This window comes from Suncus etruscus, chromosome 5, assembly GCF_024139225.1.
Source record: "Suncus etruscus isolate mSunEtr1 chromosome 5, mSunEtr1.pri.cur, whole genome shotgun sequence".
NCBI classification, from domain to species: domain Eukaryota; kingdom Metazoa; phylum Chordata; class Mammalia; order Eulipotyphla; family Soricidae; genus Suncus; species Suncus etruscus.
Genome location: NC_064852.1, coordinates 98,759,033 through 98,773,775, shown reverse-complemented (window position 1 = coordinate 98,773,775; position 14,743 = coordinate 98,759,033). Strand labels below are relative to the sequence as shown.

At 37.4% G+C, this 14,743-nt stretch overlaps 1 protein-coding gene across 1 annotated transcript in view; it reads right to left on the bottom strand.

Annotated features, from left to right (window-relative positions):
• Positions 1–851: 851 nt before the first annotated feature.
• The window catches only part of STK39 (serine/threonine kinase 39), a 308,961-nt gene continuing 295,069 nt past the window's right edge, over positions 852–14,743 (bottom strand). Inside the window, exons 17-18 of the mRNA XM_049773425.1 lie at positions 13,097–13,161; positions 852–2,357 (exon numbers count right to left, since the gene is read on the bottom strand). Of these exons, the coding sequence (XP_049629382.1) occupies positions 2,283–2,357; positions 13,097–13,161 (140 nt within the window). The 3' untranslated portion in view covers positions 852–2,282. The remainder of the gene's footprint in view (positions 2,358–13,096; positions 13,162–14,743) is intronic.

Below are 14,743 nucleotides of genomic sequence, written 5' to 3'. Positions count from 1 at the left end.
CGACCACAGCTGCCTTAAGATGCCAGTGGGGTAGTCCTGGGTAGTGCTGTAAGGACACAATTGACAGTTATTGAGACTGAGGTTTGGCACCTTTGGTATTGTTACCCTCTCTTTGCCACAGCTGCACATTGAGCATATAAGTACTACTATCCCTGTTTTCTGGCTTACCCTCCTATAATACAGATGAGCATCTCTTTGGAATCATGGTGGGATGAGAGCACTCTTGTTATGCTATGAATATCATATGAATTATAGAAGGGTTGAAACAAGGGGAACCTCTTCTGTATCATGATGCTAATGTTGCCTCCCTCTTTATTTTAAAATCTTGATCCTATTAATGTGCGGAAGTTTCCTCCACATTAGCAAATATCTGAGTATAATTAGATATCCAGTGACATTTACCACTATAATGTAAAGTTACTTTCTCTAGTTGTTTATGGATGTTTTACTGACTATGAAAGATTTTGCGCACACTGCTTTCAGGGCATGCTCTGGATGTCAGGAAACCAATGGCTTGAGTTCAATTCTGTGAGGGTCCTAGACATGTTACATACAACACTCCCAAGCTTCAGCTCCCACCATGGCAAACTGAAGCAGTTGGAAGGAATTATTCTTTCATTACCTGCAGCCCAATATGAATTTAATTCACACTTAGAAAACAGAGTGCATCTTTGTCTTTCATTCTCTCATCTAATTTAAGTTTGATTCTCATACTGACTACATGCCTTATTCTTCCTGTAGGCACTTTTCACTGGTCAATTGTTAGTAGGCATTTAATGAAAGTGCAAAATATCACTGCAACAATGAAGACAATGCCTAAAGGAGGAACAAAACAGGTAGGTGACACAATGTCTTTGTGCAGTACACTTTTATTTTCCTTTACCTTTGCAGTCATCTTTGAGTAACTATTGTGTAAACAAAAGAATGGAATGAAATTACATTAAACTGTATGCAAATCGCTCTAGAACACCTTAACAATTATAACAAGGCAATTATAAATAACTTTTTTGTCCTTAGTAATATATATTTGCTTTTTAAAGTACAATAAAGAGCTGCTGTATCTAGGGTTAGCTTAGGAAAGAGCAAATGAGACCATCCCAGGAGCCTACCTCCCTGGATATTTAGACTCCAATTGAAAACCCCCCAGGTTTGTTCTTCTGTAATATAGAGTCAAGTATAGGGTTGAACATGTTTATTCTTGAAACTTAACAATGGTTTTGCTTTTTAGACATTGCACAAAACCCTACTGTTTTTCACTCCATCTGGGTCTTTTGCAGAATTTCAAGTAAAACTCAGATTCTGGTATTTTCAAGTTTGTCACCTTTGGAACAACAAATCCTATCACTTAAAAAGAAGTCAAATCAGAGATGGGCACATAATTAGCGTTCTAATAGAATGGCAACATTGCATAACATTCTAACCATCCCAACAAAGCAAAACTTATATATGCCACTTAATGTAAAGGAAATTTTAGAACTGAGACTATTTCAGAGTAAAGCAGCCTCAGGCACATTCTTAATATGAAAGTTTGCAAGGCACCTCCCTCTCCCAATAGACAATCAGAGTGTGATTGGTGTTTGTTTTTTTTTTATTTTAGGCAAAAAAAAAAAAAAAAGGCATCCTTGTTCCTAATTCAGTCATTTCAAAAATCAAAAGTTATAAATGCTCCAAAGATAGATCTGAAACTTTGTTTAAATAAGAAGAGATTAACTGCAAGAAGCATATAATCAAAACTTTCTTTTCTTATAGCTAACGTATGTAATGCATAAATATATGAAAAATAAAATTCACAGTCAGTTTTAAAACTAGAATTCAAGTTTGGCTAATAAATCTTAATTTTATAAGTATATTAATTTCTAAATACAACATAAGAGGCAGTTTTGTCAGATGTACAATTAAAGTATTATAACAGAAAAGACAATGATAGAATAGGCTTCTGATAGAAAAAAAATCCTTTAGCCAATAAATAGGACCACCTGAGTGTATATCAGATTCTTTTCACTTAAGGGATATCCAAATTGGTTGCTAAGAAGATTAAATAGCTTTTGGAAAAATTAGCAACAGTCGTGCAGCTGTGGCATTTGCTTGTTTTCATACTGTGGATTGCTAGAGAATAAAGCAGAACTCAGAGTGCTGTCATTTTTTTTTTTTTTTTTCAAAAAATTTTATCCCATTCCATGGATCTTCACAATCTTCTGATTTTTCCGGGGAGTGGGGGCAGGGAGTTTGAGGGGAGTGTTGTGAGGGGGCATGACAATCAGGGTGATGTCAAGTGACATACATCAGCTGACACTCAACTGAGCGAACCCAATCAGTTTCACTTCATCAGGAATCTCAGACCCATCACAACCAGAAGCCTGGAAAGAGGAAGAAGAAAGTGTTAGTACTGGTTTGCCAATTGTGGCTTTCTTAAACCTTATTCAAGATATGACATATCTGGCCTTCTTTTTGCGGGAGGCTGCCCAGAAGACACCAACAAACATAATCTCTCCAGGACCCAAACCTGGTAAGATGTCCCCACCCAACCAGCCTGGGGGCTGATTCCTGCAATGTGATTGGGCACCAGTAAGTCATTATAAAGCACTGCTGCCCTACTCTCTGCTTGCTCTTTGGATGGAGCCAGAGGAGCGCAGTCGCTCCGCTTCACTCACGGTCTTGCTCATCTTTTAACCCCGAACCCCACCTCAGTACATAGTTATAAATATACTAAAAGCATCACAATGGGGAAACAATGCAGGACAACCCCATGTATAGAGGATGAAGATGGCTGCTTTGATGACCCGAAAAGTACCAAAGAGCTAAGTATCCTCTCAGATAAAGTGTTTAGAGATGAATTATAGAGGATGTTCATGGAGCTCAAAGAAAGTATAGATAGACTTGAATGGAACACAAGTAAGAATCAGGATATGAAGATTGAAATTAGTATGAAATTCTTTCATACTGATACAACAGGTCTAAAAAACTTGGTTTATGAACTGAAAACCTCTATGAAAAGTCTCATCAATGGAATAACAGCAGCTGATAATGGGGTCAGTGAGTCAGAGGATGAGATGCAGAACAACTCTATATAGCAGAAGAAATTGGAAGAGAACCTTAAAATAAATGATCAGACAATGTCTAAACTATTCAAAGAATGTGAACATATGAAACCAGAAGTCTTTGATAAACTCAACAGAAACAACATAGGAAATCATTGAAGTCCAGAGACCCAGGAATAAGAGGAGTTGGAGAAGAAGAGTAAGAAGAATAAGGTGAAGAAGAATAAGAAGAATAAGGCAAAGAAGAGTAAGGAGAGGATGAAAAGGAAGAAGAAAAAGAAGAGGAGGAAGAAGGTGAGTAAGAAGAAGGTGAAAAAGAGTAACAAGGGGAAGAAGAGAAAAAAGATTGCAAGAAAAGAGGAGGTAGCTAAGGATGTAATTCAATTTGTAGGGTAGATGACCTATATAGCTCATTGCCTAGATTTGATCCCAAATGGTTTCATGTTCATGCTTTATTATTCCTCATAACTTGTATGAATTCATGTAATCTGTATATATAAAAATGTGATATACTGAGACAACTGCAACTGAACGGGTCTTCCGGAAACATAATGAAAGACTCTATCCCAGGCTCCATCCTAGGAGCAGCATAATGACCAAGACCACCAACTACAGAAGATGGATTAAAACGACACTGAAGAAGCAGAAGTGCTAGAACCACAAAGAAAGACTTCATCATAAGCTCCATTCCTTGAGCTGTACAGTCACCAAGATCTCTAGATACAGAGGTCTGATTTTACCATACATGATGAAGCAGAAGTCTCCCATACACCACAAAAGCACAGAGGGGAGAGTAAATGATCATACAAGGAGTCTATAGTTAATCCAATGACAGATACTTCAGGGTTGGAGAAACCCTGTATCTCCTAGGCCAAGGGAATTCCCTCTATAATATCCCTAATAGTTACTGTGCCTATGCAGGGGAAAAAAGAAATATAAAAAACCACAAAATAATAATTTTATCCACATATATATATTTATTGATTAATTTTTTGACTTCTTTATTTTGGTGTAGATATTGAAGTTGATGTCTCCAATTTTATTTTATTTTCTCTTTCTTTTTGCACTCCGGCATGGTTTGATTTCAGGACTGAGACTATTGTGTGGTGCTTGTCTTTATTGCTGTAGTGCTCACTGGATATTTTATTTGATATTTCTTTCTGTATTGTTCTGGTGTTTCAATTACCTTTTTCATGTCCTCTCTCAAACTGAGGTTGAAAGCCTCTATAAGGACTCTGCCCATTTTCAGCTTATTTGACTTTTTTTTTATTTTTTTAATTTTATTTTTATTTTTTAATTTTTATTTTTTTTTTACCCCATTCTATTGCTTTTCTTTCCTTCAAACAAAACCACATAACTTGAATTATCGAGCTCCATCTCTCAAATAGAGGAGGAAACAAGGGAGGGTACCAGGACCAAACAGATATATGATCACTAATAGTAAGCTAGACAAAGAGGGGACCACCTACTTTAGCAGCCCGGGAGGTGATGGAGGGGGATATGGTTGCAGGAAGGGAACGGGGATGTGGGGAGGACAAATTTGGTGATGGGTATTCCCCTGATTCAATGTTAATATGTACCTAAAATACTACTTTGAAAAATATGTAAGCCAATATGATCAAAATAAAAAATTAAAAAATGTGATATACTTATGCATACTCACATCTAATAAAGCAACTGTAAAAAAATATAGGCAGGGGTGGGGAAGGAGGGAGGGGGCAGTAGTGGTAAGAATGTTGCACTGGTGAAGGGTGTTCTGTTTATGTCTGAAACCCAACTACAATCATGCTTGTAATCATGATGCTTAAATATTTTATTTAAAAAAAGAAAAGAAAAAAAAAAGGAAAAATAAAGTTATGACATATCCAAGGGTACTTCCAAAGATGCCTCTCTTGAATGGCCATGGATACTAAATGCTGGAAGAAATGTGGTCATGCTATGATCGGGTACAGAAATAAACTAAGGAAAGAGATACATTGCCTTTCAAAATTTCTTGATTTTATTATTTTTGGTTTCATTTTGTGTTTAGGCCATACCTAAATTGTGCTTCAGGGCTTACTTCCAGCTCTAAGGTTAAGGATCACTCTTGGGGGTACAGGGAGATGGCTTGGAACACCATAGGGGGGCAGGAATCAAACGCTGGTTGGCCTCACACAAGATTAGTTCCCTATCTGTTGTACTATTGCTTTGATTTGGCTGTATTATCTTTGAAAACATAATCAGATGAGGCCATGGAGAAGGCTCAAAGGGTTAGAGCATATGCTTTGCATGCAGGAGGCCTGGGTTCAATCCCTGGCACCATATGGTGCTCCCAAAAACAAGTGAAAAGAAAACCAAATAAGAGCTAAATGCCATCCTGCAGGCCAGGGTGATAGCATAAGATGGAGGCACTTTAGATGCACAGAACTCTGGTGCAATTCCCTTCACCTCACCACACCACCTCCACATTCCAGGCCCATGCACTGAAGTGTCTGACCCAGTTGACTGTAGCATCAGAAGTGGTTTCTGAACACTGGTTTTGAAGACCACCTCCCCAAAAAAGTACTGAGTGAAAAAATCCATCGTGTTCATGGTTGGCAGCTTTGGAAATGCCAGTGAGCCATGCGAATGCCAACAACACAAAGATCTTCTTTCTATATAAAGGGAGGGGGGTGTCACACCTGGCAGTGCTCAGCACGTACTCCTGTCCCTGTATTCAGGGATTACTCCTGGCAGGTCATGAAGACCATCTGGGGTGCCAAGAATCAAATCTGGATCTGCTGCATTGCAAATCAAGCAACCAATCAGCTGTACTATTGTTTCAGCCCTAGAGTATATTTTCTTTTTTTTTTATATAGAAATATGTTTTTGTTTTCTAAATTTTTATTAATATATTTATTTAAACATCTTGATTACAAATATGATTGTGATTAGGTTTCAGTCATGTAAAGATAGAGTATATTTTCTAATTATAATTATTCAAAAAGAATTTGACAAAATATGAAAATTAACAGAAGAGATCTAGTAGGATCAGTCAGGGTGAGCTCTCTCCTTTCTGACACTGTGGTTTGCACTACTGTTGATGAAGGGCAGCCATAGGTCACTTTATATATGTCACATAGGTCACTTTCAGCACCTAGTTCTTGTGCATTTGGCCTTTTCTTCTCAACTCTTTGGCTCATACTATCAACCAACTCTCATTTCTTGGCTTTTCCCCTGTTGCTTAACAATCAATATAAAATGAAGGTAACACACCAAAAAACCTGAAATCCAGAGACCCTTTAAAGCAGCAGTTCTCAAATATATTGGTCTTAGGATTCCATTACACCCTTAAAAATGACTGAGAATACCCAAGCCTGTACTGTATGTGTAATTATATATAATGTGCATAACTATAGATACATTATATTAATATTTATAAATACAATTAATATTACCATCTATTTTAATTAAACATAATGACTCAAATAGTTAACACACTTGCTTAAATAACTTATTTTAGACCAATAATATGTATTAGAAACATTTCAAAATTGCACAAAGAATCAGAAAACGACTAATTATAGCTCAGCATTCAAACAAGCTCACAAAATGTTTTCCTGGAGCTGACTTTGCAAAACTAAAAAATTGCTCTTACCTCATTGACAGAACATTAATAAGATGCACCTCAAGCTTCTTGTCTTGGTAGAAGAATACTGAGTGCATCTGGCCTTTTATTTTGTATTTTAATATTATTGTTATCTTTTGCAGCACCTGAGTGAGTGGTAGCATGGTGGTAAAGATCAGAGTGGCGAACTCCAGTTCACTCTTTTGCCTTAATGACTGTCAGTACCAGCAGGTTTGCCTGTCATGCTCTCATACTATGCCAACTCCATGGAAAAGGCAAGTACTCAGTTTTTTATAAAAGAATTTTGACATCCAAGATCCCCTACCAGGAGACTCACATCCATGCCCTGGAGAGGAGGTGAAGATGTAGTTTACAGAGAAAGTCATAAACTTTCTCTGGCACATTGAACCTGGGTGCACTGTGGAACACAAAGACAGGAGGCTGTGATGGACCAGCCTGAGCACTGGAGTCTCTGGCGAACTCCCTGTGCAATTCAAACCTTCAATAGTGTGTGCAAAACCTCTGTTTGTTCTAAACTGGGAAACTCCAAGTTTGCTTCAGATCAGTCATTCTGCTCTAGAGAGCTTGTTAAAACATATTCCTGTGCATCCCTCCCTGATGTATTCCTAATTCTTTAGGCCTGGCACAGATCCTCAGACTTGACATTTTGATCACGTTTCCCAGTGAAGCTGGACCTGTCAGTCATGGAAACATACTTGGAGCAGGACATACACACAGCTGTCATGTAGCTCTTCATATTCTTCTCCTTTTAATTTTATTAGGATGATATATGGGTACTTTAAAATACATTTTTTAATATTTAGGACTGTATGCTTTATATTTATAGTTTAGATAACATAATAGGGATAGTATTAATGTTTGTAATGACACTACACCTGTTACTGTTACTTCACCTTCACTACCCCAAAGTGCTGAGGGTCCACCAACTGTCCTGTTGTCATATCCAGTTCACCTCTTCAGTTCCCTCCCACTCCTGGTAATATAAATTTTATAATCCAAGGATTTAGCATTCATTCCATACTTTCTATATCCTTGGACTTTTTTTTTGGGGGGGGGCACATATCAGGCAGTACTCAGAGGACCATATGTTGCCAGAGATCAACTAGGGTCTATATACCTTGCATATATATGCATATAGGTCAACCATATGCAAGGTAAATGACTAAACCTCTGGCTATCTTTCTGGTTCCTACATAGACCTTCTTTTTCAATTTTATTTATTTTTATTGCCTTTTTTTTAAATACATAAACATTCTTGTGCTGAATTCCCTTTATAGCTTAGTCTCATCTTTCTCCTACCCCAACTAAGCCTTTCAGTAGAAAAAGACCATACTCTGGGGTCATTTTTATCTTACTTCAATTTTGACATTACTTGTACTTAAGGAAACATTACCCTTCAAAATGATTAAGCTAAGTTTCTAAAAAATTAGGCCCTTTTCCCATTAGTTGCCACAACACTTAATTAAATGCCTGCTTTCAGTGCATGTTATTACACTTCAGTAACTAAAATCTATAATAATGCTCATGTAAATGTTTACCAATTGAGTGTACTTTTAAAAGCCAAGTATATCTCATATTTTTCTATTTTATTGGAGGTGGTATTTTTTAAAAATTCCATATAAAAGCAAAAAGAGACTTCATGAATCTGCAAGGTAGTCATTTTTTGTTGTTTGTTTTGTTCGGAGACAACACCCAGTGATAGTGATGCTCAGGGCTTACTACTGTGTTCAGTGATCACTCCATAATTATGGGCTTCGCAGACCAAATGGGGTGCCAGGATCGAACATGAGTTAGCCATGTGCAAGGAAAATGTCCTACCTACTGAACTATTACTTTGGCCTGAAGGTAGTCATTTTTTAAATGATGAAATTTTTTTTTACAAAGATTGTTTCAAGGTTTTTAAGAATACAGTACTGGTATGTCAAACTATGTGTCAATATAATAGTGGAGCTGAAATGCCCTCTATGCCCAAAACACTTTATAAAAAGTGATGATAACAGCAACAACAAAAGGTTTCTAGTTTCCCTGCCTCTGGCCCATGCCAGCAGTGGAAATCACATTTCACTTATATTTCAAATGAAACTAAAACCTTCATTGGACAGAGCAAAAAGATCTATACTTCTTTATATAACTAGTATCTTTTGCCCCCATGGCCAATGTTTTTCTTACTTCAGCAGATATACAAGATAAAGATAGACACCTTTTCAAAGCTGAGCCAAATGGTTCCAATAGGAGCCAGGAGAGGGAAAGAAATTGAAGAATGAGCCACAGACAAAGGGATATAAATCAGCTCTGGTCAAACACTGGGTGCTTTCAAAATCCCCAAGTACCTCTACCCACTCCTCAGTCCAAGACTAAGCAGCAATTAGGAAAACAACAGCAACAACAAACAAACAAACAAAAATAAACATAAAAAAAAAGAAAAGCTACCTGGCAGTTTTGGGGTGTTAACACTTCAGAAAGCAAAAGAAGCTGTGAGATTCAATGGTAAACAGCCCAGAGATACAAGGCCTGGGGCAGCAGAAGCTTGAGAGGAAATACGCTTTTTTGATCTTTTATTCTTCAATAAAAGTAACCAAGATTGATGAACATAGACATTTGAATCCCTGTAGTTTTACCAGGATGTTAGCATACTACAGAAGATTAGACCAAAAATCAGTTCAAATTAGCTCTTCAGTGGATCTCAAACTAGCTGGCAACAGATAACAAAGAAACTCTTTGAGATTTTAAGTAGGGTTGAAAGGAAGTTAAATGACAGAGGTTACACCTGGGTTTGGTATTACTATTTTTATCTTTGCAGAAAAAGCCATCAGTCTCAGTGTGCTGGAAACTGCATAAGTTCTCAAGTGACTCTACAGGATGGCTCCTGCAGACAGGTCAGCATCATCCAATTTGGATGGTACAATGGATCAAAGATGAAGATGGGTCTATCTGGGTGAATCCACAGAAAACTAAACCACATGGCAGCTGCAGGAACCTGCCTGAAAAAGCTGCTGAGAATATAAGCTGAATTATCAATTTCTGCATTGCTGAATCCTGGACAAGGTAAGCTGCAAAGATCTGCAGATTCTTAAGAAATAAAATAGGCCTGAAGAAGAACCTCTGAGCTGCCCATATGCACCAGGCATGGCCTGAGGTTGTGTTGTCTGGGATTCTCAGTGTCACTAGAGCATGTAAATGTAACAATCAGAAAGTGTGTGAGCATTATAGTGGAGGAGTATGACACTGGATCACACAACAGTTGCAAAGTGAAGGGAATGAGCAGGAAAAGCAGGTCAGGCTAGACAGAAATAAAATGAAATGACTCTGCCATCGCTGTGCACCACAAGACTAAACTCATCAATAGGAAGAATATGAAACACATCATAAAATACCCACACACAGTGTCTAGACAGAGAATAGCAGTGATTCGTGTTTAAGCAGACATGGGGATTCTATTAAAAATAATTAAATAAGGGGCCAGAGAGAGAGAGCATGGAGGTAAGGCATTTACCATGCATGCAAAAAGACAGTGGTTCAAATCCCGGCAACCCATATGGTCCCCCAAGCCTGCCGGGGGTGATTACTGAGTGTAGAGCCATGAGTAACCCAAGCACTGCTGAATGTGACCCCAAAACCAAAAAAAAAAAAAATTTAAATAAATGGGGCCAGAACAATAATACAGAGCTGGTAGGCAATTTGCCTTGCATGTGGCTGACTTTGGTTCAATCCCCAGCATGCCAAATGATCCCTTGAGTCTGCCAGGATTAACCCCAGCACAGCCGGGTGTGGCCCCAAAATAAACAAATAAATAAAAGTATGATGCAGAATTATTATTCTAATTCTCATAAGAATTAGAAACAAATATAAAGGGAAATTATATATTATGGCTAAAGTTTCTCAAAGTAAATTTTTAGTTTTTAAACTACAGAAGTTCTGGAATTTTAACTTACTGCTAACGATTGTCTTCCATGCCATAATTCCAACACAATGCCTATCTCCAGTGTACCTACTTCCCTACCACAAGGTAAGTTTTTAGGAGAAGAAAATGATGAAAAAGCAGATGAAAAGGCTGGTAAAGAAAAAAAAATAAAGGATATGTGGGAGGTCTGATTAAAGAGGACTTCCTTAGTCACATCTGGGATATTTCATTTTAGAAAAGAAGAGACATGAACATCACCATTGTGTTGGGTGAATTCTGGCATTGTGCAATAATGACTAGTTTCTGCCTTGGTGTGGTAAAGAGAGCTGAGGGCTAGCGAGCTGGAGGAGGCAGATTTGTTTAGGAAGATAGACTCCTATTAGAGCGTAGAAAATGTGGAGTAAATGGTCAGAATCCAGAGAATACAGGAAATTAAACTCAGTTTAGGGGAGTCTGAGAGTTTCACCAACATTCTTGCTTTTGTCTAGACATAGTCTAGTAGGTATTTTTACAAAACCATCAAGAGTAAAAAAGATCCTTAGTTGTCATTCCCGATTTACACACAAAAGCAAAATTTAGAGAAAGTGGAAATAAATTAGCATAAAAATCTTAATCTTTTATCTGTTCACACTTAAAGTTATGGAAATGTTCTGGAGATGGCCTATTATAAGCTTTTTAATAGTATAAAAATTGAATATTTACTTTGGCTTAAAATGTTAACACAGGATAACCTATTCTCATCAACCTGATCTATAAAGGAATCATTTATAAAGATGTAGATGAATTAGAAACATAACAGAGGTGAAAGAAGATAGATTTTCAATTTACTAATTTATTCCTCTAAAAAATGGATTCTATCAAAAACAAAATAGATTTCTTCAGATAAGTTGTTTTGTACAAAAATCTCTGCTTTATTTCTTTTATCAAAGGCCTAGACATTTTGAAATTAGATGACCCAGAAAGTTAATTAGCATCCAACTAACATTTACAGTAACTAATGAGTAAGTATTTGTGGCCACACACATTTTTCCATTAGATTATTTTCAAGAAGAAAGACATATCATCGATATACGTTGTACACAGCAAAGTGTTGGCAATCTTGACATCCAATTGCATGGAGGCTTCCTCACTGGTCTTTGCTATGATGAATTTTTACCTTAAAAGTGAATCAGATAATGTACTATTTGCTACAACTTACAGAAAAAGACTCACTAGGCTATCAGAAACTTGTTCTATTTCTAATCACTATCTTCACCTCTTTCTCTATAAATGTCTCCAGTATGTTCACTATTGTATTTCTCTGTGACTATCCTAGTTCTTATATTTAAAATATCCTGCAGAAAGTCTGTTGAGTAGTTCCCCTCTCTGGAAACGTTACTCTGACTTGAGACGTGGAATTACAATATCACTTCTTTGTTCCCTAATACAATTACTTTTATCCTTTCTACATCAACCGGGCTCATTTTTCAAAAGTTAAGACACTGTATTATCCAACAATATCACTCAGGGACATACCCTAGGAAACCAGAGTCACAACGAAGAAAAGCCTTTTGCACTCCTATGTTCATTGCAGCACTATTTATAATAGCCAGAATCTGGAAACAATGCAAGTGCCTGAGAACAGATGAGTGGCTAAAGAAACAGTGGTACATCTACACAATGAAATACTATGCAGCTGTTAGGAAAAAATCAAGTCATGAAATTTGCCTATACCTGGATGGATTATTATGCTGAGTGAACTGAATCAGAGGAATAGACAGAAACACAGAATAATCACACACATTTGTGTTATATAAGGAAAATAAAAGATAGTATGGCAATACCCAGAGACAATAGAGATGAGGATCAAGAGGACCAGTCCATGGTAGGAAGCTTGCCACAAAGAGTGGTGAATACAGTTACGGTGGTGAACTGTCTACTGTGACAATGGTAGTTGGAACTGATCACTCTGAACAAGAAATGGGTGCTGAAAGGGAAATAAAGTGATCTACATGATACCTCTTCATTAGTAATAGTGCAAATCACAGTGTCAAAAAGAGAGAGTAAATAAAAGTAAAAGTAAAAGTCCTGTCCCAGAGGCAGGCAAGAAGGAGGATTGGAGGGAAACTGGGAACACTGATGGTGGAAAATGTGTTCTGGTAAAGGGTAGTTAGTATACACTGTATGACTGAAACTCAATCATGAACAATTTTGTAACCACGGTGCTTAAATAAAGTAATTATGTTAAAAAAAAAGTTACTCACTTGACCTTTACTTCAGGAAAGGTTTATTAGGAGGGTTTAATTTTGTCTTTTTGGAAGTTGGAAGCAAATGGCTCTTTTAGGAAAAGAGCTAATGATAAGGAATAAACTACACTCAGGGGAGAGTAAATTTCCATTTGTGATAAGAAAATGTTCCAACCTGTTGAAGAGGCAACTGATAAATGCATAAAATGGAACCTAAAAGAAACCTGCAAGGAAATCCAGAGCAGATTACTAAACTATATTAAGGAGTCCTTGCTGGTACAGCATGGTAAAACATTTACTATTTTTCCCATAACTTTCCACTTACCAACTTAAATGTCAATGTTTTTAAAGCTCTGGGATCATCTACAATCTTCTGTAAATTAGCAGCCACTGTAAAATACAAACATGGAGAAAAAGTGTTCAAAATTATTCCCAAAAACACTGAATACCCTCATCAGCGGTTCAACAGACTTGGTTAATGATGCAATGAACGGGACTTACAGACACTAAGTCCATATGTAATGACCGAATATCATTCACACATTTTCTGCAATACCTTATGTCTTCAGCACATGTCAATTATTTTACACTGACACAAAAGTTTATAAAATAAAGTGACAAATTACTTTCTAGTGTTTATTGCTGTTTGGTAGCTGGGATCCCCAAAATAGTGTTTGAGGAGGACCATGTGATGGTGGGACCCAAGCTAGGCCTCCTATTTGCAAAGCATGTTTTGCAGCCCTTTGGACTTCATCTTATGGGCCAAGATAGTATTTCCTATTGGAAATCAGAAGAGATACCAGTCCCCAGTAATTTCACTACTTAGTTTTTCTAAACACGCCATTACGACAGGAATTATAGCCAGCAGAGAACACCACCAAGCAAAGAGGATGTGTGTTACAAGGAACTGCATCTGTAAATAATTAGTCAGCACATTGAATAGTTATCTTATAAACTCATTCAATTCTCCACACCCATTTTTATCAAAGACACCAAATTCAATGGCTAACCTTTATGATGAGGTCATATGTTTAAGTGCTTTCAGAGTATAGTGGTCTTTCAAGTCCATGAAATATGACCTTGATTGCACTCAAGTAGCTGGACAGGCTGGCTGTCAGTTTGAGGCTCAATTGTGCAGATGTCTTTTCTGTATTAGGAATTCATTTCAGATCTGTCAGATCATACTGTATGTTCTAGCAGAAAAGTCTGCTTTTCTGCTTACTCCCATGGGTTAAGCTACCCTTTTTTTTTTTTTTAAATGGGAGAGTGGGTGTGTAGGGAAACATACACCCTATGGTTCTCAAGGGTTATTTCTGGCTCTGTACTCAAGATTTACTCCTGCGGGGCTGGAGAGATAGCATGGAGGTAGTGCATTTGCCTTGCATGCAGAAGAACAGTGGTTTGAATTCTGGCATCCCATATGGTCCCCTGAGCCTGCCAGGAGCGATTTCTGAGTGTAGAGCCAGGAGTAAACCCTGAGCACTGCCGGGTGTGACCCAAAAACAAAAACAAAATAAAAAAAAAATTACTCCTGGCAGTTCTCAGGGGATCACATGGGATGCCAGAGATTAAGCCTAGTTCAATCACTTGTAAAGCAAAGGTTCAACCCATTGTACAATTACTCTGGATAAGGGTATTTTGAAAAATTCTTTCATAAAGAAGTACTAAAATATAATGATGATGGACATTCCTTGCCTCCCCCCCCCAACCAAATAAGGTATAAAAAAGCTGAGGTCCATTACAGACTGTTGGTTAAGAAAGGAGAGATTGGGGCTAGAGAGAGAGCACAGTAAGTTGGGTGCCTGTCTTGCAATGTGGCTGACCTGAGCATGATTCCCAATGCCCTTTATGGTCCCCCAAGTTGCATTAGGAATGATCCCTGAGTACAGAGCCTGAGTACAAGAATAGGAAGTAAAAAATTAAAAAAAAAAAGGAAAGATTATTATTTAAAAAGCTAAAGGGAAGAAATTCC